The 27,707-nt window shown below is 43.9% G+C and overlaps 1 protein-coding gene and 1 pseudogene across 26 annotated transcripts in view; one reads left to right on the top strand and one right to left on the bottom strand.

Moving 5' to 3' along the window:
* rad51b (RAD51 paralog B) overlaps positions 1-27,707 on the bottom strand; it is an 85,975-nt gene that overhangs the window by 45,836 nt on the left and 12,432 nt on the right. For 19 of the 26 annotated variants that reach the window (XM_090243182.1, XM_090243186.1, XM_090243188.1 and 16 more), the window contains 2 exons: positions 23,691-23,800; positions 14,113-14,191 (listed from right to left, as the gene is read on the bottom strand). In XM_090243182.1, coding sequence (XP_090099308.1) covers positions 14,113-14,191; positions 23,691-23,800 — 189 coding nt within the window. Of the gene's footprint in view, positions 1-14,112; positions 14,192-23,690; positions 23,801-23,902; positions 23,957-27,707 lie in introns of all 26 variants that reach the window. The other 7 variants (XR_016497739.1, XR_016497737.1, XR_016497738.1 and 4 more) reach the window with 1 other exon arrangement.
* LOC149981494 (uncharacterized) lies at positions 7,698-9,212 on the top strand (annotated as a pseudogene).

The raw sequence follows: 27,707 nt of genomic DNA, 5'->3' as shown, positions 1-27,707 counted from the left end.
CTACTGCCATAATCACTTGAATATCGAATTATTATTGTGCATGTAAAAGTTCCCAGTGACCAAATCTGGAAGCAGCCTTAGACGTTGACACAGTGTGACCTCAAGCCTCTATTGTCCCACAAACAGATCTGGGACCAATCCATTATCGTCCCACACTGACTAAACAATGCAGACAACCTGACATACCTGATCGAGCAGTGGGTTCACCATGGTCTACCTGATATAAACCACTGAAAACACAACTACTGATAAGAGAGATGTTGGATAAATTACAGTGGTTGCCAACGGTAATCACGTTTCACTCCTCAGACGAGGAGAAATATGTAAACAGTGCATTTCTATGTAAACTGGTCAGGACGGGCTTGCCGCTGACAAACAAACACACACACACACACACACACACACACACAAAAAGAGAGAGAGAGAGAAATGGCTTCCCATAGACAAACAGCACTCAAGACTGTCATCAAACCATGGATGCCTCCATTCTAAACAGAGGAAGAGCCGAACCAAAACCCAGAATCGGATTTCAAACTTGGAGATTAAAATATCTTGGATGCCATCCATCTGACATTCCAGGGGTTTTTACATGTGTTCGGCAGTTGCATTGAGTTGCGGTGAAAAGCAGAGGAACTCAATGAACTGAACCGCAAGAAATGAAAGAGGGAGAATTGCAGAGGAGGAGGGGTGGAGGAGGGATCAATAGAGAGTACAGATGAAACTCAGACCTTACAAACAATCCCTTTGGTCATAACTTTGTAACAGAATGACAGGACTGGGACCAGACCATACAAGACAAGGACCCAGGCATATTTGCACTGCTAATCTGATCAAACAGTATTTCTGAAAACTTGTTGGGCAATTATAATATTGCCCAACAAAACCAGCCACGCAGACTTGCGAAGCCTATAATGTTGCAACCCGGCGTGTCAACACTCCAACTTTAGCCACCTCCTCCATCCTCCTAGGTAGGCGTTCACAGTAAACCAGGTCGGTGAAGGGCAATATATTGATAAAAGTACCGGGTACCGACATGTCGCTACCTCATCTGAAGGCTACCTCATCTGAAGGTGTTATGATAGCGGAGTTCACAGTGTACTGTAGGTGGGTGGAGATTAAGAGAGAGAGAGTACATCTATCAGTAGCGGCCTGGGTCAGGCAGTATGACGCCATGAGGTTGTTCAATACACTGTACCCTATATACCCACTGGGATCACTCTGGTTACATGGCCTCACATGTTCCACCCGATCCCTAGCTACAGATAACATGCACATTAAACAACAGACGATATTCAAGTAAAACCTCTCACTGTCACAATGATGTAAAACGAGGCCCAGACAATAGGTTGACATAGTGTTGGGTTTACTAAGATTACAGGACAACAGTGAGGAATCAGAGAAGCATGGTTGGGTCTTGGTTGCCTGAAAGGGACGGGGGAGGATAGGGGGTCTGCGTCTTAGGTTTAATCCTCACCTCAGGGCTGGAAGATGAACCTGAATAAGTCTCCTTTGTCACACACGCACCCGACGACCTGTGTCTGACGCTTACACAAGTCTGAACATGTGGATGTCACACCGCTGGGACCGGATTGGCAGAAAGCTGTCTGATGAGTTACACAATAACTTATCATATATCCAGTCCTACTTAAGATTATCTAAATCCACCTTTCTTAAAGGGTCGAGGACCTGTTAATGGTGGGTCGCGAAGTGTCAGTGTACATTTATAATTGTTTAATTAATTACTGGAATTGATTTGGCACTTTGCATCTGCGCTCTCTGTTCAGTGCGCTTTCTGCTTAAGCAGCGGTCTCTGCTCAGTTTGGCAGCTGCGCGAATGTGAGAGGGAGATGCCCATGTGCTTTGCTGTTTACCGGATCTTTTTTCTGCAGTTTTCTTGAAGATCACTCCGCGACACACACGACGCAGCGCTGTCGTTCAGGCAGCAGATGATGTGCTGTCAGCCACTGACTTGTCATTCCCACTCGCCATCACTCACTCACTCACTCAAATGGATTCATGCTAGCCACAAGTTCTGACTGAGCTCAATTGTCATGAAACGCAAATACAGCGATGAGTTTCTCTTCTCTTTCATACAAACGTATAACGAGGAGCACCCACAATGTGTTTTGTGCGGGGAAGTGCTTAGTAATGAGACTCGCATAATGAACAATTGAATAAAAAGACACATCCTGGCCAAACATCCACAGCATGATGGTAAACCCAAGGAGTTCTTTCAGAACAGGGCAGAATGCTCCAGGAAACAGTGCTTCGACAGTGGAAAAGTAAGTCAGCTAGCAGGGCATTGTCATTTTATAACGGGTGATGATGAGCAGAAATAAGGGCGTACTAACTCTCATTGTAGTAGATGTGAGTTTCTCTTTCAAACAATCCCCTGGCCTTGTACACAGCTAATAGCTAACATTCGTCCACAGCAAGCTAGCTGCAACCCTAAATAACAGTACAGATGAAGATGAAAAATTCAGGCCTACTGTACATTTAACTGTAGAAATGACTGTTGAAAACTAGTCTAGGTTGGAACTGTAATCATTTTTATTCTGAACTGGAATAAAATAATTGAAGCAAGACGCTTTTTGAGGCAAACACACTGAGCCCAGAATAGACATGCTTGATGAAAACTTCAACATGCCACACAACTCTCATAAGGACTGTGTGTGTGTTTTCTGGTCTACAAATGTGATCAATCAGTTTATTCCAGTTCAGAATAAAAAAAATATGTATTGTAATTCAACAGCAACAGTTCCAACCTAGACTTTCTTTCAACAATAATTTATACAGTAAGATGTACAGTAGGCCTGATCATTTTTCATCTGTACTGTTACTTAGGGTTGCACTATGAAAAAGCCTGTGTGTGTGTTCTGTTATTCATCTGTGTGATGTGATCAATCAGTTTATTCCAGTTCAGAATGAAAATAATTTATTGTATTTTAACAGCAACAGTTCCAACCTAGACAGATGTGTAAGAGTGTTTTTAAAACGGGGGAAAATAATCATGAATAGATATTTATATGGATATTTAATTTCATTGTTACTTGTTTTTGTCTATATTGCATTTGTTTAAGGCATAAGGGCAATGAAATGTACCGATATTTATGTATAGTTGCATATTTTCCTAAGCTTGGGTCCCAGGAAAAGACTTTCTCATTTGAGTCCCAGGCAGAAAAAGTTCAAGAACCCCTCCTCTAAGTGTATAAGTAAACACAATATAAAAGTTGTCCTTCTAATGGAACCAACACAGAAAAATCTGGAGACTCTCTTACTAGCCCATATTCCATTGTCATCTGGTTTGTGAGTCTCTGAGTGTCTCTCCTGCAGAGACTGGCTGCTTAAGCTGTAAAGTGGCATTAACTGCATAGGACCGTAGGTGACCAAATGGAATGGCACAGACATAGCACAGCGAGCTAGCTGAGATAGGGTCCGTAGCCTTATAGAGTTACACAGTTACTCAGGGTTGTGCAGTGACAGCACTTTTTCGCCCGTAGTGAGCTGCCAGGTTGGCCCAAAAGTAATCCTGAAAACAATAAGTGAATTCCCAGGCATGCGGGAGCTTGTGGAGAGGAAGGTGCTTTTTCTCTGATGCTCTTTTCTCTCTCCAATCCCCCTATCCTCCTCTCTTTTTCTATTCTCTAACCCATTCTCCTCTCAAGCACCTGGCTCGGGTTTGGTTCCTCTCTTTCTCTAGAGAGAAGCCCTTTGCTTTTCAAATCATCATCAGACCCGTCAGGGGATTTGCAGTTCCCTCACAATTACCCACCTCAACTCTTTTCCAACGACTTGAAAACGCACGGTACACAGATAAAGCTAGCAGCTAGCCCAACAGAAACGGTGCCTGAAATATAGCCTTCCACACAGGTAGACTACACTTGTGTCTGTTCCCACTATCTTTGAGCTATGCTGGGAATGGTCTTTTTTTGTGTCTTTTGTGGCTTCCAAAGCTCCTGATGTGCTGTATTCTTCCACATTAGTTTCCCAGATGTTGCCTTGTGTATCTATCAGAATTCAGACCTGGGCTCAAACACTATTTCAAATAATTTCACCGACTTTAGCCGCGTTTGATTGAGTTTGCCATGCGAATAATAAAATAGTTGCAAAAATGTAAATCCCACCCCTATGGCTCTCCAGGCAGGCTAGAGAAAACGCTCAAAGTATTTGAATGATTTCAAATAGTATTTGTACTCAGGTGTACTAGTGTCTGTGCATGGTCTCTTCTGTCTCTCTCTCTGCGTGAAACAGAAACAGAGAACCCATCTGACAGGCCCGAAGAATGAGGGGGTTGACTTTCTGGCAAGGCTAGTCCAAAACCCCGGTCACAAAACCGTCTCCTGACAAAAGCTGAGGAGAAGGGAAGTTACGTAATGCCCAGGGATAGGATAGCTAGCTGCTGCTGCTCCTAATGAAACCAATGTGCGATGGATGGATGGAATGGTAATGAGATCATTTAATGAGACGCAAGGAGAGGAGAAAGGGAGCCAACCGTCCACTGCCTGGCTAGGGGTGCGGAGTGTCACATTTAACTTCCACACACCAGTTGTCCAATTGGATTGGACGGGCAGATGTTCTTTTTTCCAATAAAGCACACTTTCCCCTCCTTGCGTAACCATGTTGTACTTTTAAAAAAAAAAGAAGTGTTTTTAAATAACCATTTGCCAGCTTTTTGAGTAGGCCTAGCTAAAATTGTATTAAAATCTGCTGGAAATGTAATGCAGGTTTCCAAACCAGTCCGGTCGTAGGGGTTGGGGTTAAACCAGGTATTATTCATGACATAATTGTGTAATCGTGCATCACTATCATCGGTAACGCCAACAATCTACAACATGCTGCCATTGAGAACAGCAAACAACCTAAAATTACAGAGATATAGCATCTCAAGCCATGTCCTAGCTCAAAGCAGCTTTCACAAATGATGGTGATGAACACGTGAACAGCTAAACCCGACAGGGTCAGTTGTGTGTGTCAGCTACTTAGTGCGTGCATCAAGGGGACCGGTTGTTGGCATGACGATGCGATGGCAGGGTGAGAGTGAGTGAGCAGTGAACACTGAGGGCGAGTTTGTACCCACTGCATCATAAAGCCAAATCAAAGCCCTGGTGTATTCAGTGGGAAAAAGAAGAAACCACATTCTGGTAGGAGAGCTCTATTTGGAAGCTGGCAGGAAGCAGTGCTCACATCACATCAAAGACACACTTGTGAGGAGAAGGCCAGATTAACACGACCCATTCACTGGAGGAGCGGGAGAGGAGAGAGAGAGAGAAGAGCTTTTCAAAGAAAGCCATACTGGAATACGACAAGAGGATACTAACGCTAAGGCTGGGAATTGCAAGAGACTTCACAATATAACGCTATCACGATACTTTGGTGCCGATACGACATTTATTGCGATTCGATACTGCAATTTGATTGCGTTTCGACGTTCCAAACATATTGCTCACCATGTCTACTGCGGAGGGATAAGAGAGAGCCATAAAACGAGCTTTGATCAGTCATGGAAATAAAAGTGCTGAAAACATCTTAGCTTTTACACATAATTTACTCGCATAAAAAGATTGGATGGAAACCTGGTTCGAGACAAAACAATGCTCACTTACAATGGGGTCCGGAATTATTAAAGTTGTCACATGCACAAGTACAGTGAAATTCTTAACTTGCAAGCTCTACCCAACTGTGCAATAATCAATGTCAAAATAGTATAACTATATACATATAGAACCAGTCAAAAGTTGACACACCTACTCATTCAAGGATTTTTCTTTATTTTTACTATTTTCTATAATGTAGAATAATAGTGAAGACATCAAAACTAAGGAAATAATACATATGGAAACATGTAGTAACCAAAAAAAGTGTTAAACAAATCAAAATATATTTTCAATTTTCGATTCTTCAAAGTAGCCACCCGTTGCCTTGATGACAGCTTTGCACACTCTTGGCATTCTCTCAACCAGCTTCATGAGGAATGCTTTTCCAACAGTCTTGAAGGAGTTTCCACATATCCTGAGCACTTGTTGCCTGCTTTTCCTTCACTCTGCGGTCCAACTTATCCCAAACCATCTCAATTGGGTTGAGGGCGGGTGATTGTGGAGGCCAGGTCATCTAATGCAACACCCCATCACCCTCCTTTGTCAAATAGCCCTTACACAACCGAGGTCTGTTGGACATTGTCCTGTTGAAAAAAAAATGATAGTGGGACAAATCAGATGGGATGGCGTATCGCTGCAGAATGCTGTGGTAGCCATGCTGGTTAAGTGTGCCTTGAATTCTAAATACATCACCGACAGTGTCACCAGCAAAGCACCCCCACAACACCTCCTCCATGCTGGGAACCACATGCGGAGATAATCTGTTCACCTACTCTGCGTCTCACAAAGACACGTCTGTTAGAACCAAAAATCTCCAATTTGGACTCATCAGACCAAAAGGACAGATTTCCACTGGTCTAATGTCGATTGCCTGTGTTTCTTGGCCCAAGCAAGTCTCTTCTTATTATTGGTGTCCTTTAGTTGAGTGGTTTCTTTGCAGAAATTTGACCACAAAGGCCTAATTCACAGTCTCCTCTGAACAGTTGATGTTGAGATGTGTCTGTTACTTGAACTCTGAAGTATTTATTTGGGCTGCAATTTCTGAGGCTAATAACTCTAATGAACTTCTCCTCTGCAGCAGAGGTAATGCTGGGTCTTCCATTCCTGTGGCAGTCCTCATGAGAGCCAGTTTCATCATAGCGCTTGATGGTTTTTTCGACTGCACTTGAAGAAACTAAGTTCTTGAAATGTTTCGTACTGACTGACCTTCATGTCTTAAAGTGATGATGGAATGTCGTTTCTCTTTGCTTATTTGAGCTGTTCTGGCCATAATATAGACTTGGTCTCGTACCAAATAGGCCCATCTTCTGTATACCCCCTACCTTGTCACAACACAACTGATTGGCTCAAAAAGCATGAAGGAAGGAAATTCCATAAATACATATTTAAGAAGGCACACCTGTTGATTGAAATGCATTCCAGGTGACTATCTCATGAAGCTGGTTGAGAGAATGCCAAGAGTGTGCAAAGCAGTCATCAAGGCAAAGGGTTGTTTAACACTTTTTTGGTTACTAAAGGATTCCATATGCGTTATTTCATAGTTTTGATGTCTTCACTATTATTCTACAATGTAGAAAATTGTTAAAATAAAGAAAAACCTTGAATGAGTAGGTGTTCTAAAACTTTTGACCCATAGCGCACGCGTGCATGTATAAGGGCTGTCAAAGTTAATCCGTTATTAACGTGTTAATGCTTACATTTTTGGGAAGCAAGTAAAGCATTTTCTTAGTTTGACCCCCTGAACCATGCATTGTTCCAACTTAAAACCCCGGCAGCCGATGCGCTAGTATGACAACACCTTTACTAGCTAGCTACTTGTATGGACTGAATGATGGAGAATGCTAGTGAGGGGCTTTTAAATGGCTAATTACATTTAAAATCCCTCCCAGATGGCTCTCTGGATTAATTTGCATCCACTGCAAGACTGATTTTTTTTTTTATTACCGAAGTACATTGAGTCTTCGGTATAATTTCCCCCCCTTCCTTATCATTATTCGTTACTTTTATTTCTTATTTTCTTACTTAAAACACATTTTTCTCAAAACTGCATTGTTGGTTAAGGGCTTGCAAGTAAGAATTTCACTGTAAGGTCTACACCTGCTGTATTCGGGGGATGTGACAAATAAAATTTGATTTACAAGCGAAACATACCGTTGATGCCGGCAATACAAGTAACGTTACTAGTAGGAATGGAGGACATCTTCGGTAGGCTAAGCTAGAAGTGTGTGCACGCGCGAGAGGCCTATGTCGTCGAGCAGCAAGCTTACACAAGCAATAGCCAAGAGGCTAGCTACAGCTTACAGGCCAGTCCACATTGTGGAGGACGAAGGTTTGAGGGATATCATTTGGATCGCATCAAACGACTCAACATACGAGATACCTGAGAGCCACCGTCGTTACAAGAATACACAAGCTGTATGAAAGCGAGAGGGCTACGAAAGCAGAGGAGTTGAAGCATGCAACGGTTGGAAACTGCATTCACACGCTCTGGCCATAAGGAAGACAGAAAAGAGGCACTGCTGAAATGTGCCAGAGTATTTCATGGATCTAGCAAAGCAGTAGAACATTGATAACAAAGTTAGCTCAATTTGCACAGACAGCACACGGAACTTGATTACAGCTGCGAGACATCTGCCTTTTGAACACATGCACTCCATCAGTGTCCCTAGTACAGCGGGTTCGACAATGCCCTAGCCAAACGCCCGTAAAATGGTTGGGCATTTCAGCCCACCAAACGCTGCAGAGCTACGACAACATCAAGTTGCAAATGGGCTAAAGAAGGAATCACACGCACAAGATGTCACAACGAGATGAAATTCTACTCTGGAAATGGTAAAGCATGTTCCACAGAAACCAACAAACACAGAGATGCTCTGGCCCAACAGAAAACAAACATCACCATGCCAACCACAGCTGAACTGGAGAAACTGCAGAAGCTGGAGGCACTACTAGAGCCCTGCAGGTAATCTTTATCTTACTATTAGTGTTATAAGATTTGTTTAAGTGTAAGAGTGAGTGTGTAAAGTGTGTGTGAGAGAGAGTCTGTGTATAACAAGTCTCTCACAATTGACTGAAGTGATTTTGAAATATCTTTCACTGCAGGTACTTGACTGAACTTCTGGGAGGAGAGAAGTGCATTTCCTGCTCAGTGGTGTCGCCTGCTTTGTGTCATCTCCTTCGGGTGATGGAGTGCTCTGATGATGACCCTGCCTACTTGGTAAGATTCAAGCTGACATTCACATGGCTGAAGATAGCCACAGCACTCAACCCAAGGTTTAAGGACTGTCCACTACAGTGGTGGTCACAGCATGCAAGGGCACACACTAGGCTGGCCTGCAAAGGTACCTGGCAACACCTGCCACATCAGTACCTTGTGAGAGGTTGTTTTCACTCTGGGCATATCGTACAAAAGAAGAGAGCAGCTTTATCATCTGAAAATGTCAACAGGCTTGTTTTGTCTATGAAACTGGCTCAGTGAAAAGAAATAGGAGGACGACTGAAGTGTATGGTCACAGGTTTATGTTCTGTGGAATTCATGACATTGTTGGACAGGTTTATGCTCTTTGTTCCCATAGATCCAGTTCAGTAATTGGGAGGACAATCATTTGGAATGGCTGAAACTTCAACTGTGTGTGTGAGAATTTATGAGGGAACGTTAGTAGGCCTACTGGGAGCATTATTAAGTTACAGGACTTTTGTATTGCTTTACTTATGGTGAATATGCCAATAAAAACTTTGATACAAAATAGTTTTGTGTTTGAGTCAATAAATGCCTGCTTAAAAAAAAGAGAATGTTTTCATTTAGCATCAAATTTAAACAAATAGAAAATGTGTGATTAACAGAATTTAACACGATTCATTATTTGAATAGCTTGACAGCCCTAATATCTATTCCCAGGTCCAAAACTCCTTAACCTCCGTTACACGCTGCTTGGTCCTTGCTTGGTGGGATATTTTGTCACGATCGTCGTAATGAGCGGACCAAGGCATAGCGTGATTGACGTTCCACATCTTTATTACGGTGAAACTTTAAACTAAAAACAATAAACCAATAAACCCATAAACACAGGTGGGAAAAATGGCTACCTAAATATGATCCCCGATTAGAGGCAACGATACCAGCTGCCTCTAATTGGGAACCATACAAAACACCAACATAGAAATATTGAGCTAGGTCACACCCTGACCTACTACACCATAGAGAACCAAGGGCTCTCTATGGTCAGGGCGTGACAACAGTGCCAATACCACATTTTCTGGAGTAGTTTGAGGTAGAAATGTACATGTAAGCGGGGATTGGGAGAAAGTGACTGGTAACAGGATAATTCTTCCATTTAAGAATGTTGAAGGCCACTGTGTTCTTGGGGACCTTCAATGCTGCAGAAATCTTTTGGCACCCTTCCCCAGATCTGTGCCTTGACACAATCCTGTATCAGAGCTCAACATACAATTCCTTATGGCTTGGTTTTTGCTCTGACATGCACTGTGAACTGTGGGACCTTGTATAGACAGGTGTGTGCCTTTCCAAATCATGTTTAATCAACTGAATTTACCTCAGGAAGACTCCAGTTAAGTTGTAGAAACATCCTAAGGATGAGCAATGGAAACAGAATGCAGCAAAGCTTAATTTCGTGTCTCATAGCAAAAGGTCTGAATACTTATGTAAATAAGATATTTCGTTTTTTTATACACATTTGCAAAGATGTCTAAAAACCTGTTTTCGCTTTGTCATTATGGGGTATTGTGTTTAGATTGATGAAGGGAGAAAATTATTTTATCCATTTTTAGAATAAGGCTTTAATGTAACAAAATGTGGAAAAGGGGTCTGAAAATTTCCCGAACACACTGTACATGTACAGTTGAAGTCGGAAGTTTACATACACTTAGGTTGGAGTCATGAAAACTTGTTTTTCAACCACTCCACAAATTTATTGTTAACAAACTATGCTTTTGGCAAGTTGGTTAGGACATCTACTTTGTACATGACACAAGTCATTTTTTCAAAAACTGTTTACAGACAGATTATTTCACTTACCATGTATCACAATTCCACTGGGTCAGAAGTTTAAATACACTAAGTTGACTGTGCCTTTAAACAGTTTGGAAAATTCCAGAAAAGAATGTCATGGCTTTAGAAACTTCTGATACGCTAATTGACATCATTTGAGTCAATTGGAGGTGTACCTCTTTGCTTGACATCATGGGAAAATCTAAATAAATCAGCCAAGACCTCAGAAAAAAAATTGTAGAGCTCCACAAGTCTGGTTCATCCTTGCGATCAATTTCCAAATGCCTGAAGGTACCACGTTCATCTGTACAAACAATAGTATGCAAGTATAAACACCATGGGACCACGCAGCCGTCATACCGCTCAGGAAGTACTTTGATGTGAAAAGTGCAAATCAATCTCGGAACAGAAAATTACCTTGTGAAGATAATGGAGGAAACAAGTACAAAATGATCTATATCCACAGTAAAACGAGTCCTACATCGACATAACCTGAAAGGCCGCTCATCAAGGAAGAAGCCACTGCTCCAAAACCGCCATAAAATAGCCAGACTACGGTTTGCAACTGCACATGGGGAGAAAGATCTTCCTTTTTGGAGAAAGGTCCTCTGGTCTGATGAAACAGAAATAGAACTGTTTGGCCATAATGACCATCGTTATGTTTGGAGGAAAAAGGGGGAGGCTTGCACCATCCTTGCTTCACCATCCCAACCGTGAAGCACAGGGGTGGCAGCATCATGTTGTGGGGGTGCTTTGCTGCAGGAGGGACTCATGGCATCATGAGGGATGATCTTCCAAATGGACAATGACCCCAAGCATACTTCCAAAGTTGTGACAAAATGGCTTAAGGACAACAAAGTCAATGTATTGGAGTGGCCATTACAAAGCCCTGACCTGAATCCCATAGCACATTTGTGGGCAGAACTGAAAAAACACATGCGAGCAAGGAGGCCTTTACAACCCTGACTCAGTTACACCAGCTCTGTCAGGAGGAATAGGCCAAAATTCACTCAACTTATTGTGGGAAGCTTGTGGAAGGCTACCCGATACGTTTGACCCAAGTTAAACAATTTAAAGGCAATGCTACCAAATACTAATTGAGTGTATGTGAACTTCTGACCCACGGGGTTGTGATGAAAGAAATAAAAGCTGAAATAAATCATTCTCTCTACTATTATTCTGAAATATCACATTCTTAAAATAAAGTGGTGATCTTAACTGACCTAAGACAGGGAATTTGTACTTGGATTAAATGTCAGGAATTGTGAAAAACCGAGTTTAAATATATTTGGCTAAGGTGTATGTAAACTTCCGACTTCAAGTGTAAATGGGAGTAATAGTGACGAGTAGCAGGATAAATAGATAATCAATAATAATTTTAGCAGCAGGGTAGGATACACAAGTACTGCCTGCTGGACGGGAGCATGGAGAGCAGTCCATGTCTCAGGTGGCTGGAGTCTTTGGCAATTTTTCAGGCCTTTCTCAGACACCTGGCATGTATGTCCTGGATGGCTGGGAGCTCACCCCAAGTGATGCACTGGGCTGTCTGCACCACCTACAGTAGGGCCTTCCGACATTCCAGGCGGTGATACAATCAGTATCGCTGTGATACAACCAGCATCACCGCTCGATGGAGCAGCTGTAAAGGTTCCTAAGGATCTGATGGGCCATGTTACGTCCTCAGTGATGTGGACAATAAGGAACTTGAAGATCTTGACCCTCTCCACAACAGCCCCGTCGATCTGGATTGAAGTGTGCATATGCCTGTTTCCTGAAGTCCACGATCAGCTCCTTGGTCTTGCTGACATTGAGGGAGGGGTTGTTGTCCTGGCACGACACTGCCAGGTTGCTGGCCTCTTCTCTGTAGGCTGTTTCATCGTCGTTGGTGATCAGGCCGACCACAATCATGTCGTCAACAAACTTGATGATGGAGTTGGAGTCATGTGTGGCCACACAGTTGTGAGCTCTATTTTCATATTGACACCCTTGATAAAGATGAGCAAAAAATGACTGCATAAAAAAACAAGCAATAATGCCTGAGAACCCGGGAATTATCATGCAACAACACTCAATAAGGGAGAATTGTCTTGCTGGGAGATCCATTCCTGGATAATAAAAAGACAATAACCCCAAGCACACATCGAAATCCACAAAGAAATGGTTAATTGGCCACAAAAATCTACATTTTGCAATGGCCATCTTGGTCTCCGGACTTCAAACCCCTTGTAAACCTGTGGTTTGAACTGAATAGGGCAGTCCATAAGCGCAGATGAAGGATATCAAGGATCTGGAAGGATTCTGTATGGCAGAATGTTTTAAGATCCCGCCCAAAACATTTTAGAAAAAGGCTCAGTGCCGTTACCCACGCAAGGTGATGTATTGAAAAAAAAAAGGGGTGTGAATATTTTTGACCACTCCCTTTGAGAAAAAAAGATGACTTGTTCCACAAAACATCTTTCTCTGAGCAATTGTATTATAAAATAATATACAATGCCCAATTGTTTGATCATACAATATAGCTCAGTATTTAAATTATTTATTTTTTACTGTCATTTTTGCTCATCTGTCATTTTTGTACATTCACACATGGATGAAGATAGGTGGCAACAAGTCACAGGGAGTACTTTGTAGACATTCTACATCTCCTTGTGAAAAATAAGTACAACTAGGCCTATTTTTTTAAAATGCAATGCTCAATCTACTAAAGTGTGGAAAAAACAGTATAGTGTACCCCCCCTTAACAGAATGTTATTTTGTGATATTACATTTCCTATAAAACTTTAGCGGTGTCTGGCACCAACATAGATCAACAGGAGCCTGAGGGCTTGTGGGTAAATCAAACGGTTCCAACTAATGAACTCTGACAGAGGCGCAGTGGGGGTGCGCAGGTTAAACAGGTTACGACTCTGAAACCCCACATACACAAACACCAAAATACCCCTCACCACACGCTCTTTTAGGCTTTGATTTATGTTACCGTGTTCCAATAAGATTTCAGGTTTCAGATTCGGAGTGAAAACAGCCCAGTGAGTTATGGCGAGCAGCTTGAAGGGCACATCTGTCCTGAGGGGGAATCTATGGTTTATTCAGTGGTCAGATACTACAGAAGGGGAAATGAAGGGGGGGGGGGCAGGTGGGAGTGAAGGAGAGCTCCTCTTTCACTCCCCTCTTCCTGTTCTCCAGTTCACTGAATGTACTACTGGAATATGCAACATCAAGAGAGAACAGAGAGCTGCTCTAAGGTAATATTTCCATATGGAGAAAACCTGCTCTCAGTTTCCTAAAATCATAGTCATATGACTATAAAGCCCTCAGAGGTGGGCTATTTGCCCTTTTTAACCCAAACGCGAGACAGGGTCATGGGTTTTGTACATTGGGTGAAGAAGATGAAGTCATCCAGAAAAAGCACTGTTGTATAAAATACAGTAAGTGCCCCCCCCCATTGGCTGAGAAGTCAGCTTCATTACAGGGAGGCCATCTGTATGGCCAGCTGACTGACTGTCGACTCACCCTCTAGACGGATACCCTCCTTCTGGACTGTGTAGTTTAGAACAGCAAATGGGGCCACAGGTGACTTCGCTATCACAATCTGTGAAAGGGAGAGAGAGAGCGATTAAGTGAGAGAAGAGAGGAAGATAGAGATACGAAGGTGGGTTCACTGGGTTGTCAGTCACATTCTTTGACAGAGCGTAAAACACATAAATGAGAGATGTTACGCATCATGAAGAGATAGGTTCAAGTGTCGTGTTGGAGATCACTCTGAGAGGACACTCCCCACTAGCATTCAGACAGAGCGTCACAACCTATTGTCATGCAGGCAGTTTGAAAGTCAGGCGTCGTCGAGTAAAACATGACAACACGAGGACAACGGGGCACGTCGCCAATGGGTAGGGTGTTTTTGATTGGGCACAATGGGATAAGAGGAGAGGGGGAGTGAAAGGTTACTTGGGTTGCTCCGATGCTGCCAAGAATTTGCGTTTAAGCCACTTGAAGATGCCAACGTGCCCAGATCTGTCCCTTTTGTCCCCTACCCACAACGCTGATATTGTTCAGATTCAGTGTTAGTTACATGTACAGGGTTACAGGTATGATTGCAGGGTACAGTGAAAATCTTATAGGCTCCGCGCTCCAACATGCAGGACCAAGTGAAGTAAAAAAATATACTAAACAAAAATAAAACGCAACATGTAAAGTGTTGGTCCCATGTTTGAGATCCCAGAAATTTTCCAAATGCACAAAAAGTTTATTTCCCTCAAATGGTGTGCACATATTCGTTTACATCCTTTTTGTGAGCATTTCTCCTTTGACAAAATAATCCATCCACCTGACAGGTGTGGCATATCAAGAAGCTGATTAAACAGCAGGATCATTGGATAATAAAAGACCACTCTAAAATGTGCAGTTTTCTCAGAACACAGTACCACAGATGTCTCAAGTTGAGGGAGTGTGCAATTGACATGCTGACTGCAGGAATGTCCATCAGAGCTGTTGCCAAAAAATGTAATGTTAATTTCTCTACCATAAGCCACCTCCAACGTCGTTTTAGAGAATTTGGCATTACGTCCAACTGGCATCACAACCATAGACCACGTGTAACCACGCCGTGGCTGGAGTCCCTGATGATCTTCTTGGCCTTCCTGCGACACCTGAGTGCCTACCTCCTCCCTCTAGGCCAGGGACCAACAACTAGATTCAGCCTCTGGACTGATTTTTTAATGAACATAATTACCAGTCATTTGTAGACTGCAAATGACCTGCGTGGGAATACCTGGGAACAGATTTCCAAAATTAAAATCAATTGGAGCTGATTTCCTGGTGTTTTACAGTCTTATCTCCAAAAATGAAATGTATAAATTATAAAAATCAGAAAACTTGGGAGACAAATAAAACCAGCGGCACCAGTTGGGGAACACTGCTGTAGGACGTCTCGTTGTTGTTGGTAATCAGGCCTATTACTGTTATGTTGTCAGCGAACTTGATGATGAGAGTTGGAATTGTGTGAGGCCACGCAGTCATGCGTATACAGGGAATACAGGAGGTGACTGAGGACGCACCCTTATGGGGCCACAGTGTTGAGAATCAGTGTCGAGGAGGTAATGTTGTGAAAATTCTGTGCAACTTCCGGCGCATGTTTACTGTGAACAGTGAGGCTGTACTCCCTTTAAGTTAATTTTAACAGTGGTCAAGTAGGCTACTGTGGCTATTTGATCATAATGTAGTATACCAGAGTGGAGGAAATGCATCCCATAACATTTTAACATGGAAATAACTGTTCTATCATTCAGCGTACAGTAGCAGCCAATGTGTGGTGTTCAATGTAGGCCTACATTCAATGACACATTTGAAAAAACATGCAAGGCTTGACATTAACTTGTCCTTCAGACAAGGAGGTGACTGAAAATGCACACGGTTTTCACATTTTGTGCTCTTGTAGGAAGCAATCACTCCCTCATTGCTGACTGCAATTGATCTATAACTGGTCTAATAACTCACTAAATAGCAAAGGATATGAACATATGTGCACGTCGCTACATGTAGCTCTTATTTTGATTTCAAAACAAGCACATCTACACACGACCATTGATGCTGTAAACACAGTACAGTTCAAAGTGAATGGCACTGATCCATATATGGCAATGGTCTATTTGCATATAGGCCAACTGCACCTCTGATTGGTTATGGCGCACCGGTCTGTGTAGAGTATGTGCCTGCCAATGCAATAGAATCCTACTCTGATGCGTTCTGCCTTGCATAGTTTGTTTTGTTTCAGTATGTTGCATTGAAAGTGGGTAATATACAAACATGTGCAGCTTAGAGAGAATATTGTCTTTGACTAGCCTCTCGATGACTGAATTGAGTGCTTCTGGTTGATAGTCATTCAGTTCAGTTACTTTCCCTTTCTTGGGCACGGGGATAATAGTGGACATGAAGCAGAAGGGTATAGTCGCCTGAGCTAGAGAGAGATTAAAAATGTCAGAAAACGGCCAGCTGGTCTGCACATGCTCTGAGGGAACGACTGGGGATGCCATCTGGGCCGGCAGCCTAGCGAAGGTTAACACGTTTGAATGACTTCCATACGTCCTCAGTGGGGACAGTGAGAGTATGTAGCCCACGTTGTCATCAGGGGCTTTCCTTGGCAGCTCAGGGTCATTGTGCTCAAATCGTGAGAAAAATCTGTTTAGCTCATCCGATAGGGTAGCATTGGTGACTACAATGTGGCTGGCTTTCTTCTTGTAATCCATGATAGTCAGGAGCCCCTGCCACATACGCCTTGTGTCCAACCTGCTGAATTGCTCCTCCACTTTGTCCCTATACTTGTGTTTCGCAATCGTGATCGATCTGCGTAGGTCGTATTAGTACCAAACTATTTCCCCCGGTCACCTAGCCCCATTTACATGCAGCATCTCTCTTTCAGTTTCCCTCCAAGGCTGCTATCAATCCACGGTTTTTAATATGGCTATGTGTTTTTAAAAGACACTATCGGTATCAAATCATCTATGCATTTTCTGATGAATCCGGTGTATGAGTCAGCGTATTCATTGACGTCATCTCCAGAAGCGATCTGGAACATATTCCAGTCCACATGATCAAAACAATCTTGGAGCGAGACTTCTGATTGGTCATGTCTGTACAGCGTTGGGCCGACCACCGGAACTTCCCTCGAGTCTATGTTTGTAGGTGGGGAGAAGCAGGATGGAGTCATAGTCGGATTTGCCTAAAGGAGGATGGGAGAGGGCCTTATACCGGTGTTGAAAAGGCGTGTAGCAGTGGTCATGAGTAAAATTTCCAAGAGTTAGATGCATGTTGGTAATAACTCAAATTACTTTTGTTAAAGTCGCAACAAGTTTGTTCAGGGTCCAATGAAGAACTTTGAGAGCATTGCTAGTGTCGGCTTGGGGCGGGATGTACACCAGCCATGACGATAATCCTGGAGAACTCTTGGAAGGTAAAAAAGGGCAACATTTGATGTCAGAGTATTTCAAGTCGGGGGAGCAGAAGCTTGCAGGTTCCTGTACATTTCCCCTATCGCATCATATGTTGGTCATAAAGCAGAGCCCACCACCTTTACTCTTACGAGAGAGAGCCCGGTTCAAAAAACTGTAAAACCATCTGGTGGTATGTCAGAGGAGGAGAACCAAGTCTCAGATCAACTGAATATGTTGCAGAGTCCCTCTGGAAGGAGATCCTAGCTCTGAGTTCGTCAAGTTTGTTCATTAATGATTGAACATTGGTGAGTAGTATGCTCGGAAATGGAGGACGGGTTTCCCAGCATCTTAATCTCACTAAGACTCCCCCACTCCGTCAGCATCTTCGCTTCCTACTCTCCGGTAGGACTCCCAAGCAGCTAGGCGCCTCGCCGAAGAAGCTAGTCCATTGTTCCGCCATCTCAGGGAATTCTGGGAGGTTGGGTAGACGTTGAGTACCCAATAGTTCTACCCAGGTGTATGAAGTAATGCACGAAACAAACTGAAAAATCTAAACTTGCAATGTTTTATTGGAGCTCGAGTCAAAGCGCCCTCCGTCAGCGCCATGTGGCATGGTTGGCGTGGTGTTGCTTTAGCGTTAGTCTCTCTAGACAGTTGGGTTGCCTCCCACATTGTACCAATGCTCCAGCTTACACGTCTGTAGAAGTCAGACAGTTGGGATAGAGAGGACGAGTCAGAAATGGGACACACGTCACCAGTTATGTCACTGCCGTATCCGCTTGTTACTTCCGGCGCCGACAGAGATGGCATTCTCGCTTCGCGTTCCTAGGAAACTATGCAGTTTTGTTTTTTTACGTGTTATTTCTTACATTGGTAACCCAGGTCATCTTAGGTTTTATTACATACGGTCGAGAAGAACTACTGAATATTAGAGCAGCGTCAACTCACCATCAGTACGACCAAGAATATGACTTTCGCGAAGCGGATCCTGTGTTCTGCCTTTCACCCAGGACAACGGAATGGATCCCAGCCGGCGACCCAAAAAAATTACTTCGTAAAAGAAACAAAGCGGTCTTCTGGTCAGACTCCGGAGACGGGCACATCGCGCACCACTCCCTAGCATACTTCTCGCACCACTCCCTAGCATACTTCTCGCCAATGTCCAGTCTCTTGACAACAAGGTTGATGAAATCCGAGCAAGGGTAGCATTCCAGAGGGACATCAGAGACTAACGTTCTTTGCTTGACGGAAACATGGCTCACCCGAGAGACGCTATCGGAGTCGGAAACAAACATCTTTCTGGTAAGAAGAGGGGCGGGGGCGTATGCTTTTATGGTTAACGAGACGTGGTGTGGTCACAACAACATACAGGAACTCAAGTCCTTCTGTTCACCGGATTTAGAATTCCTCACAATCAAATGTCGACCGCATTATCTACCAAGGGAATTCTCTTCGATTATAATCACAGCTGTATATATTCCCCCCCAAGCAGACACATCGATGGCTCTGAACGAACTTTACTTGACTCTTTGCAAACTGGAATCCACATATCCTGAGGCTACATTCATTGTAGCTGGGGATTTTAACAAAGCTAATCTGAAAACAAGACTCCCTAAATTGTATCAGCATATCGATTGCGCAACCAGGGCTGGTAAAACCTTGGATCATTGCTATTCTAACTTCCGCGACGCATATAAGGCCCCCCCCTGCCCTCCTTTCGGAAAAGCTGACCACGACTCCATTTTGTTGCTCCCTGCCTACAGACAGAAGCTAAAACAAGAAGCTCCCACGCTGAGGTCTGTTCAACACTGGTCCGACCAATCTGATTCCATGCTCCAAGACTGCTTCCATCACGTGGACTGGGATATGTTTCGTATCGCGTCAAACAACAACAATGACGAATACGCTGATTCGGTGAGCGAGTTCATTAGAACGTGCGTTGAAGATGTCGTTCCCATAGCAACGATTAAAACATTCCCAAACCAGAAACCGTGGAACCGCATTCGCGTGAAACAAAGGTGGCCCTCTTGAAGCATGTGGGAACAGCAGACTGGGATAGGGATTGATTAAATATGTCTGTAAACACACCAGCCAGCTGCTTTTAATCAGGGCAAGGTGACCGGAAACATGACCGAATACAAACAGTGTAGCTATTCTTTCCGCAAGGCAATCAAACAAGCTAAGCGTCAGTATAGAGACAAAGTAGAATCGCAATTCAACGGCTCAGACACAAGAGGTATGTGGCAGGGTCTACAGTCAATCACGGATTACAAAAAGAAAACCAGCCCAGTCACGGACCAGGATGTCTTGCTCCCAGGCAGACTAAATAACTTTTTTGCCTGCTTTGAGGACAATACAGTGCCACTGACACGGCCCGCAACCAAAACATGCAGACTCTCCTTCACTGCAGCCGAGGTGAGTAAAACATTTAAACGTGTTAACCCTCGCAAGGCTGCAGGCCCAGACGGAATCCCCAGCCGCACCCTCAGAGCATGCGCAGACCAGCTGGCTGGTGTGTTTACGGACATATTTAATCAATCCCTATCCCAGTCTGCTGTTCCCACATGCTTCAAGAAGGCCACCATTGTTCCTGTTCCCAAGAAAGCTAAGGTAACTGAGCTAAACAACTACCGCCCCGTAGCACTCACTTCCGTCATCATAAAGTGCTTTGAGAGACTAGTCAAGGACCATATCACCTCCACCCTACCTGACACCCTAGACCCACTCCAATTTGCTTACCGCCCAAATAGGTCCACAGACGATGCAATCTCAACCACACTGCACACTGCGCTAACCCATCTGGACAAGAGGAATACCTATGTGAGAATGCTGTTCATCGACTACAGCTCAGCATTTAACACCATAGTACCCTCCAAACTCGTCATCAAGCTCGAGACCCTGGGTCTCGACCCCGCCCTGTGCAACTGGGTACTGGACTTCCTGACGGGCCGCCCCCAGGTGGTGAGGGTAGGTAACAACATCTCCACCCCGCTGATCCTCAACACTGGGGCCCCACAAGGGTGCGTTCTGAGCCCTGTACTCCCTGTTCACCCACGACTGCGTGGCCACGCACGCCTCCAACTCAATCATCAAGTTTGCGGACGACACAACAGTGGTAGGCTTGATTACCAACAACGACGAGACGGCCTACAGGGAGGAGGTGAGGGCCCTCGGAGTGTGGTGTCAGGAAAATAACCTCACACTCAACAAAACTAAGGAGATGATTGTGGAACAGTAGTGGAGAGGGTAGTAAGTTTTAAGTTCCTCGGCGTACACATCACAGACAAACTGAATTGGTCCACCCACACAGACAGCATCGTGAAGAAGGTGCAGCAGCGCCTCTTCAACCTCAGGAGGCTGAAGAAATTTGGCTTGTCACCAAAAGCACACAAACTTCTACAGATGCACAATCGAGAGCATCCTGGCGGGCTGTATCACCGCCTGGTACGGCAACTGCTCCGCCCACAACCGTAAGGCTCTCCAGAGGGTAGTGAGGTCTGCACAACGCATCACCGGGGGCAAACTACCTGCCCTCCAGGACACCTACACCACCCGATGTCACAGGAAGGCCATAAAGATCATCAAGGACAACAACAACCCGAGCCACTGCCTGTTCCCCCCGCTATCATCCAGAAGGCGAGGTCAGTACAGGTGCATCAAAGCTGGGACCGAGAGACTGAAAAACAGCTTCTATCTCAAGGCCATCAGACTGTTAAACAGCCACCACTAACATTGAGTGGCTGCTGCCAACACACTGACTCAACTCCAGCCACTTTAATAATGGCAATTGATGGGAATTGATGTAAAATATATCACTAGCCACTTTAAACAATGCTACTTAATATAATGTTTACATACCCTACATTATTTATCTCATATGTATACGTATATACTGTACTCTATACCATCTACTGCATCTTTATGTAATACATGTATCACTAGCCACTTTAAAAACTATGCCACTTTGTTTATATACTCATTTCATATGTATATACTGTACTCGATACCATCTACTGCATCTTGCCTATGACGCTCTGTACCATCACTCATTCATATATATCTTTATGTACATATTCTTTATCCCTTTACACTTGTGTGTATAAGGTAGTAGTTTTGGAATTGTTAGCTAGATTACTCGTTGGTTATTACTGCATTGTCGGAACTAGAAGCACAAGCATTTCGCTACACTCGCATTAACATCTGCTAACCATGCGTATGTGACAAATAACATTTGATTTGATTTAGCTAAACATGAGCACAATTCCATCCCACATTTTCAGCTCCGCCTAACCAACCTATTGATTTGTTTGGAGAGTTGTCTGTCTGAAGAGGACCCACACTGGAATAATTTTTCTACACTTACAAAATGTCCAAGAGAATGAAACATCCTCCCCAGACTTTGTGCGGTTGCTCCAAGCTCTGGGATTTCCGATACTACTTAAGCCTGGTCCCAGATCTCTTTGTGCCATCTTGCCAATTCTAAGTCATGCAGTACAAACACATTTGGGGCCAGACTAGTGTCGCATGGCCTGGCTCAGTTCAAACCAGCCTGGGCCTTTCAGCTACCACCATCTAAACCCAAAGGAAGAACTAAGAGAAAACAAGACGATTGAGGTTGCTGCAGCATAAATAGCTGTAAACAGTGCAGAAATAACGAGTGCAGCGTCAATGTTTTTGGAAGCACGTTGAATCACGGCTGTGATAAATGTTATTGTGAAATCACCAGTCAAAACAAGGAAGTGACATTTTCTCAGTGTTCTTGTTTCATCAGGCTTGGCAGACTCTTGGTGGGTTGAACGAGAGGTCATTCTAGCCATGCTTAACCTCTGTATGAGCTTTAGACATAGAAAAGTAGAGAGACTGAGGCAAAAGTGCAGACACGGAATAAAGATACAAATCACCTTACAGTTTTCTTTGGGACAGCATTAGCTGTGAAGCGCTTTGTGTCTACATACTCATTCTACAAGCTTTAGCCATAGGCCTACTGATCGTTCTTTACCTTCAGTGAGCGCACTCACTGTGCATCCAGTCAGTTAAACATTTACTATGAGAGGCGGGGGGGGGGACCTCAGATTTGCACTAGTGGAAAGAAACAATCCCAATGGCATCTAAGAATTTTAAACGTTTTATTTCCTGAGGTGCAGTTTCAACATTTGAGCATATATCTCTACTTAGGGCCTAACCAGCTACAGATGTCTGCTTTAACTGCTGTTGCTTTATTTCAGTTAAAAATAAACGTGAGTGCTATTTCACCGAGGGGGATTAGATTACCTGTGGTCGGTAATCAGTCATTTTCGCTAAACCCACTTGAATTAGGACCAGTGTGAATAAATGCCGTCTCAGTGATTTTCACAGGCATGCACGGCTCTGCGGACCGCAGCGACCAGTCAGCTCCCTGTTTTCAAAACCGCCGCGCCCACAATAACATGTCATTAACTCTGACAGAGACAAGTCTCCCTGCATAAAGCCATCTCATGTTTTCGCAAATCAGTTATTTTATTTTATTAACCTTTATTTAAACAGGGAGTCACATTGAGATAACTCTTTTACAAGAGAGCCCTTAAATCTACAAGGAAATCGTGGTGGAGATGAACGTTTTGGAGGCTAGATAGATGACTGTCCTGTGTTAATTTGAGCATGGGCAAACCGACAGAGCAGCCGGAGCATATAGGCAGAAAGACAGACAGGCAGAGGCACACACACAGCGTCAATGAACCAGCCCGAGGACCCAATGGACCCAGGCACCAGACTGAAGCCTTAATGGACCAGCAGTTGAGGACCGCTGCTTTTCCTTTCATGCTGGTTTTCTTTAGGGGGATTTGGATCGTAAAAAGAAAAACACAAGAGCCTTTCGTTTGGGCCTCCGAGGCTTTTTGGGAGTTGACTCTGGAATGCGCCCGCAGCTCTGAGTCGTGCAGGATGAGACTAAAGGGAGAGTAGTGTGTGTGTGTGTGTGTGTGTCTGTCTGACCGACCACACTATTTCCCCAATAGAGAATCTAAGCATAGCCATAGTTCAGTCGTTTTAGTTCAGTCGTGTGTTCTGTGAAAGTTGGTTAATAACAGTTCTGGATAAAGCCCAAAGAAGACATAGGAAGACACAGTTCCTTTCCCATAGTTAGTAAGACTAAAATGGTATCCTCCGTGACATATCGTATATCACCTGTCTTTGGTGTGCATCTACATACTGGACAATGAGGCGGGTGTTGACGCTATGACTCCATGTGTTCCCCAGCGCCGCCGTCACATACCCAGAATCCCTCTCATCGGATGCTGCAACACACAAACAAACATTACAGGGGTTGAGTTCAACTTTGAACTGCACTTACACTTGTGTGATGTGTTATCTTTATTTATTTCATACAGGGGTCATACCATGTCATTTCAGCAAGCCATGACACCCACCATCAGATTGTTCTGAAATAGTTTCTGTAGTTAGAAACAAATAAGATAGTATAGTTAGTATAGATAGTTCCTGAAACAATTTGTTGAAATTAATTTGCTCTGAGAAATTAAGCTAATTCATTGCACCCAAAATTGGCCATTATAATTTATAGGATTCATATAATATTCAACTATAATACCTAACATCCAATTTGGACCATAATTCTTCCTAACAATTAGTAAGACATGATGAATCCAATACAATGATCAAAAGCCACTCACGGGCCCCCCACCCCAACAACCTGTTGACAGTATCAGTGCTCTATGTCTGACAAGCTGCTGCTTGGAGTATTGCTTCTTCAACTTTTGTTATGTACTCCCTGTGAATCGGGTGATGTTTTTTTCCCCCTGTTCAGAGAAATCAGCCATTGAAGCTTGCATTCTATACAATAAAATAGTGTGAAAGTACCACGTTTTGCTCACTAGATGCCGCTGTACCTGCTACTGCAACAACTATCATTTTTGCTGGTCTCTTGAGTTTATTAAATGGATTACAACATTTTCTTTGCAACTTTGGGTAGAAAACCAATAGCTTTTGCTCATGATGAAAATAAATTGTGGTAAAGAATGCAAGCTACTAAAAATTTAAAAAAATGCCAATTTGGATGAAATCAATGACCTTCATTTCAACAAAATAATGTTTCAGGAGTGCTTATCTTATTTGTTTCTAACAACAGAAACGATTTCATTACAATCTGAGATGTTGGGTGTTGAAATCCTCTTTCTTGTACTTTTTGAGTTGGAACGACTCACTGACTGTACAGAAACTTGGCAAATTGCAATCAATTTAGAAACTGCAAATTCAAAACAAACTGCCTTGAAGCCTGAAAAACATATCACTATACAGTAGGTAATGTAAGTATCGTCATTGATTCATCCCCATGATTCATCATTATTCCCAATTTCCACTGTGTGTGTGTGTGTGTGTGTGTGTGTTTGACCCTGCAGGCTATGTAATGACCATTAACCAGAAGACAGCTCCAGCCGCCTGACACACTGTTATTATCGCTTGCTTTTGTGTGACCATGGTTCCCTCTGCTCCCATGACACCAATAAACCTTGGCTGGGCCTGGGATGCTAATTCTGTCTGCTGAAGGATGAGCCCTGGCGGGTGGCAGTGTGTGTGTCTGTGAGTGTGTGTATGAGTTCGCGAGTGTGCATGTGTGTGTGTGTATGTCCGCAAGCGTGTGTGCGTACCCGTGTGTGTGTGTGTGTGTGTGTGTGTGTGTGTGTATGTTGCTGTGTCCTTTTCATCCTCTTCCTTGATGTTTTTTTCCATGGAGTAAGCAGGGATTCTGCTCGCACAAGTGTCCTATCAGCAACTCTCACTTCCTCAAAACATTTCCTGTGGAAACGTGTGCAAGGCAGAGAAAATAAAATAGCTGCACGACCATGTGACGGAAGTTCCCCCAGCCGGGAAGAGCAGCAGTAGAGAGAAACGATTCATTTTAATATCACAATATACTAGGTAGGAGACATACAGTAGACTAGAGTAGTACTACAAACAGGGAACACTGGTTAAAGGCAATTAAGTTGAGATAGGACTGAATAAACTACGGGACAAAAACAAAAGACACACAGTACTAGAAGACCAGCGGTTTCAGAGTCAAACCAAAGTGGAATATAACTGAAAGCATTGGGCCTTAGTGCATCTAGCTAACCATTAGGGCTCTTTCACTAACATAATCAGTGTACAACTGGCTCACGAGTTTGGGAGCTGAGTCAAAAGAGACGAAAAGAGAAGGAAAGAGAAGGCCGGAGGGACTGAGAGGCAGACTAAACAAACTCCATGAGCGCTGCAGACATCTGCTGCACAGCTCCCTGGAGAAGGATGGGGGGGGGGGCACGCTATCAGCCTCTTTCCCCTGCTTAGCTCCCCCTCTGCCTGTTAGACAGACCTCTAACACAAACACCCAAACCATAACACACACACACTCCTTCATTCTATACCCCTAACCCCCATCCTAAACCTCCCCTGATCCTACAAAGCCAGCAGCCCACACATTTTCCCACAACTGGCCAGGAACAGAGAGCAGATAGTGTAGAGTCCAAAATCCTGTCCAGTGTTTCAACACACTGTCTATGTCACGACTTGTGCTCGCTGGATGGCTCCTCGAGTGCCACAATAAGTCCTAGCGCAATAAAAGTGTTTTAAAACAACATTCAAGGACATGTGTTACTAATATATAGCTAAAAGGCCTTGTCCAGCTTGTGTATGACAGAAAACCACACAGTGTTTGCCTCTCTATGCTAATAGAGAGAATGGATATCATATGGATGGATAGCCATCTCTGATCGAGCGAGAGCTCTCTGGAAAGGCTGCCCCGCTGTGCAGAGGAGGAAGTGGCTCAAATAAACATGTCCAGTACATATTTCAACCTCCCCCTTTTCCCCCTCTCAACAACTCTCTCGCTCAGCATCCCATTCAACTTTTCTCTAGTTGTTTCTCACAAGCTGTTTATCTCTCTCGTTCTACAACAAACCCAACCCAGTTGGCACTCCAGGCAGGCTAAAGCAGACATAGTATTTGAACCCAGGTCTACCACCCTCTCTCCCCCTCTGCCTTCTGTTTTCCTTTACCCTCTGTCCCTTAGTAAACCCTATTGGTCTAGTGGCTGGAGAGCTCTGTGCAGTGTGGCTGTGTGTGACCAAGCCTCGAGTGTAAGACGGGCGGTCGATTAGGGCGACTGGTTGGGGGGGAGGAAAACCCAATCATGTAGATAAAGTGAGGGCATGGAAAAGTGTCTCAGTGTGTTGCTGGCTGGCTGCACACAGTGGCTCTCCTATCAGAGGCAGTGGATGAGCTGAGCGGCTTGGATCATTGCAGCCTCAGTCACACACAGTCAATGAAGGAGCCCTGCTGTTGACAAAGAGAGGCTGTCTGTATGTCTGTCCGCTGAGCCCTGCTGTTGATTAAGAGTGTCTGTCTGTCTGTTGGGCCCTGCGCTTGACAAAGAAGCTGTCTGTCTGTTCATTGCTGACCTGGGTTCAAATACTATGTCTGCTTTAGCCTGCCTGGACTGCCAACTGGGTTGGTTTTGCACTTTTGGGAATATTCTATTAGTTACATTGCACCAGACAAGCTCAGTCAAACACAGCTCAAGTATTTGAAATGATTTCAAATAGTATTTTGAACCCAGGTCTGCTGTCCTCTGGGCCCTGCTGTCTGTCAGTCAGTCTGCTGAGCCTGGCAAACAGAGGTCAGAGTCTGTCCGCTGGTCCCTGCTCTCCCACAGTGACTGGCCTGTGGCCCCCTCACTCCCATCTAACCCTAGAGGGAGCACAGGGTTAAACCACACCAGATGGCCCAGTTTAGCCTCTATTAAAGGCTATTTTTATTTACTCACAAACAATCCCGCACAGAGGCAGGTGTGCACACTCATACACACACGGAACACTTCACAGGAGCATTCACACAGCAACTAGTCCCTCCATGCAAGGAGTGACCGTATCATTACTTAGCTGTGTTAAGTAATGAGCTCACTTCTCACACAAAGATTCCCTTAGGTGGTTGATTCCTCTTTAGTCCCTTCCCATATTTAGATGATTCATATGCTTCAGTATAATCTTGGTTACCCAGAAGTAAAATTCACGTGAAAGTTGTCACTTCCACAAGAGATTAGCTCCAACACTACGTTTACTTTTCATCATGAAGTTTATGTTATGACAAAATAAACGCTTGTCACGATGACCTCTCTCCCCCATTCCACTAGGAACACCAACCCTCATCCATAAC

This window comes from Oncorhynchus mykiss, chromosome 8, assembly GCF_057628025.1.
Source record: "Oncorhynchus mykiss isolate SJ-2025 chromosome 8, ASM5762802v1, whole genome shotgun sequence".
Taxonomy (NCBI): Eukaryota; Metazoa; Chordata; class Actinopteri; order Salmoniformes; family Salmonidae; genus Oncorhynchus; species Oncorhynchus mykiss.
Note: the sequence above shows the minus strand (reverse complement) of the source record. Positions and strands in the feature narration are given on the sequence as shown.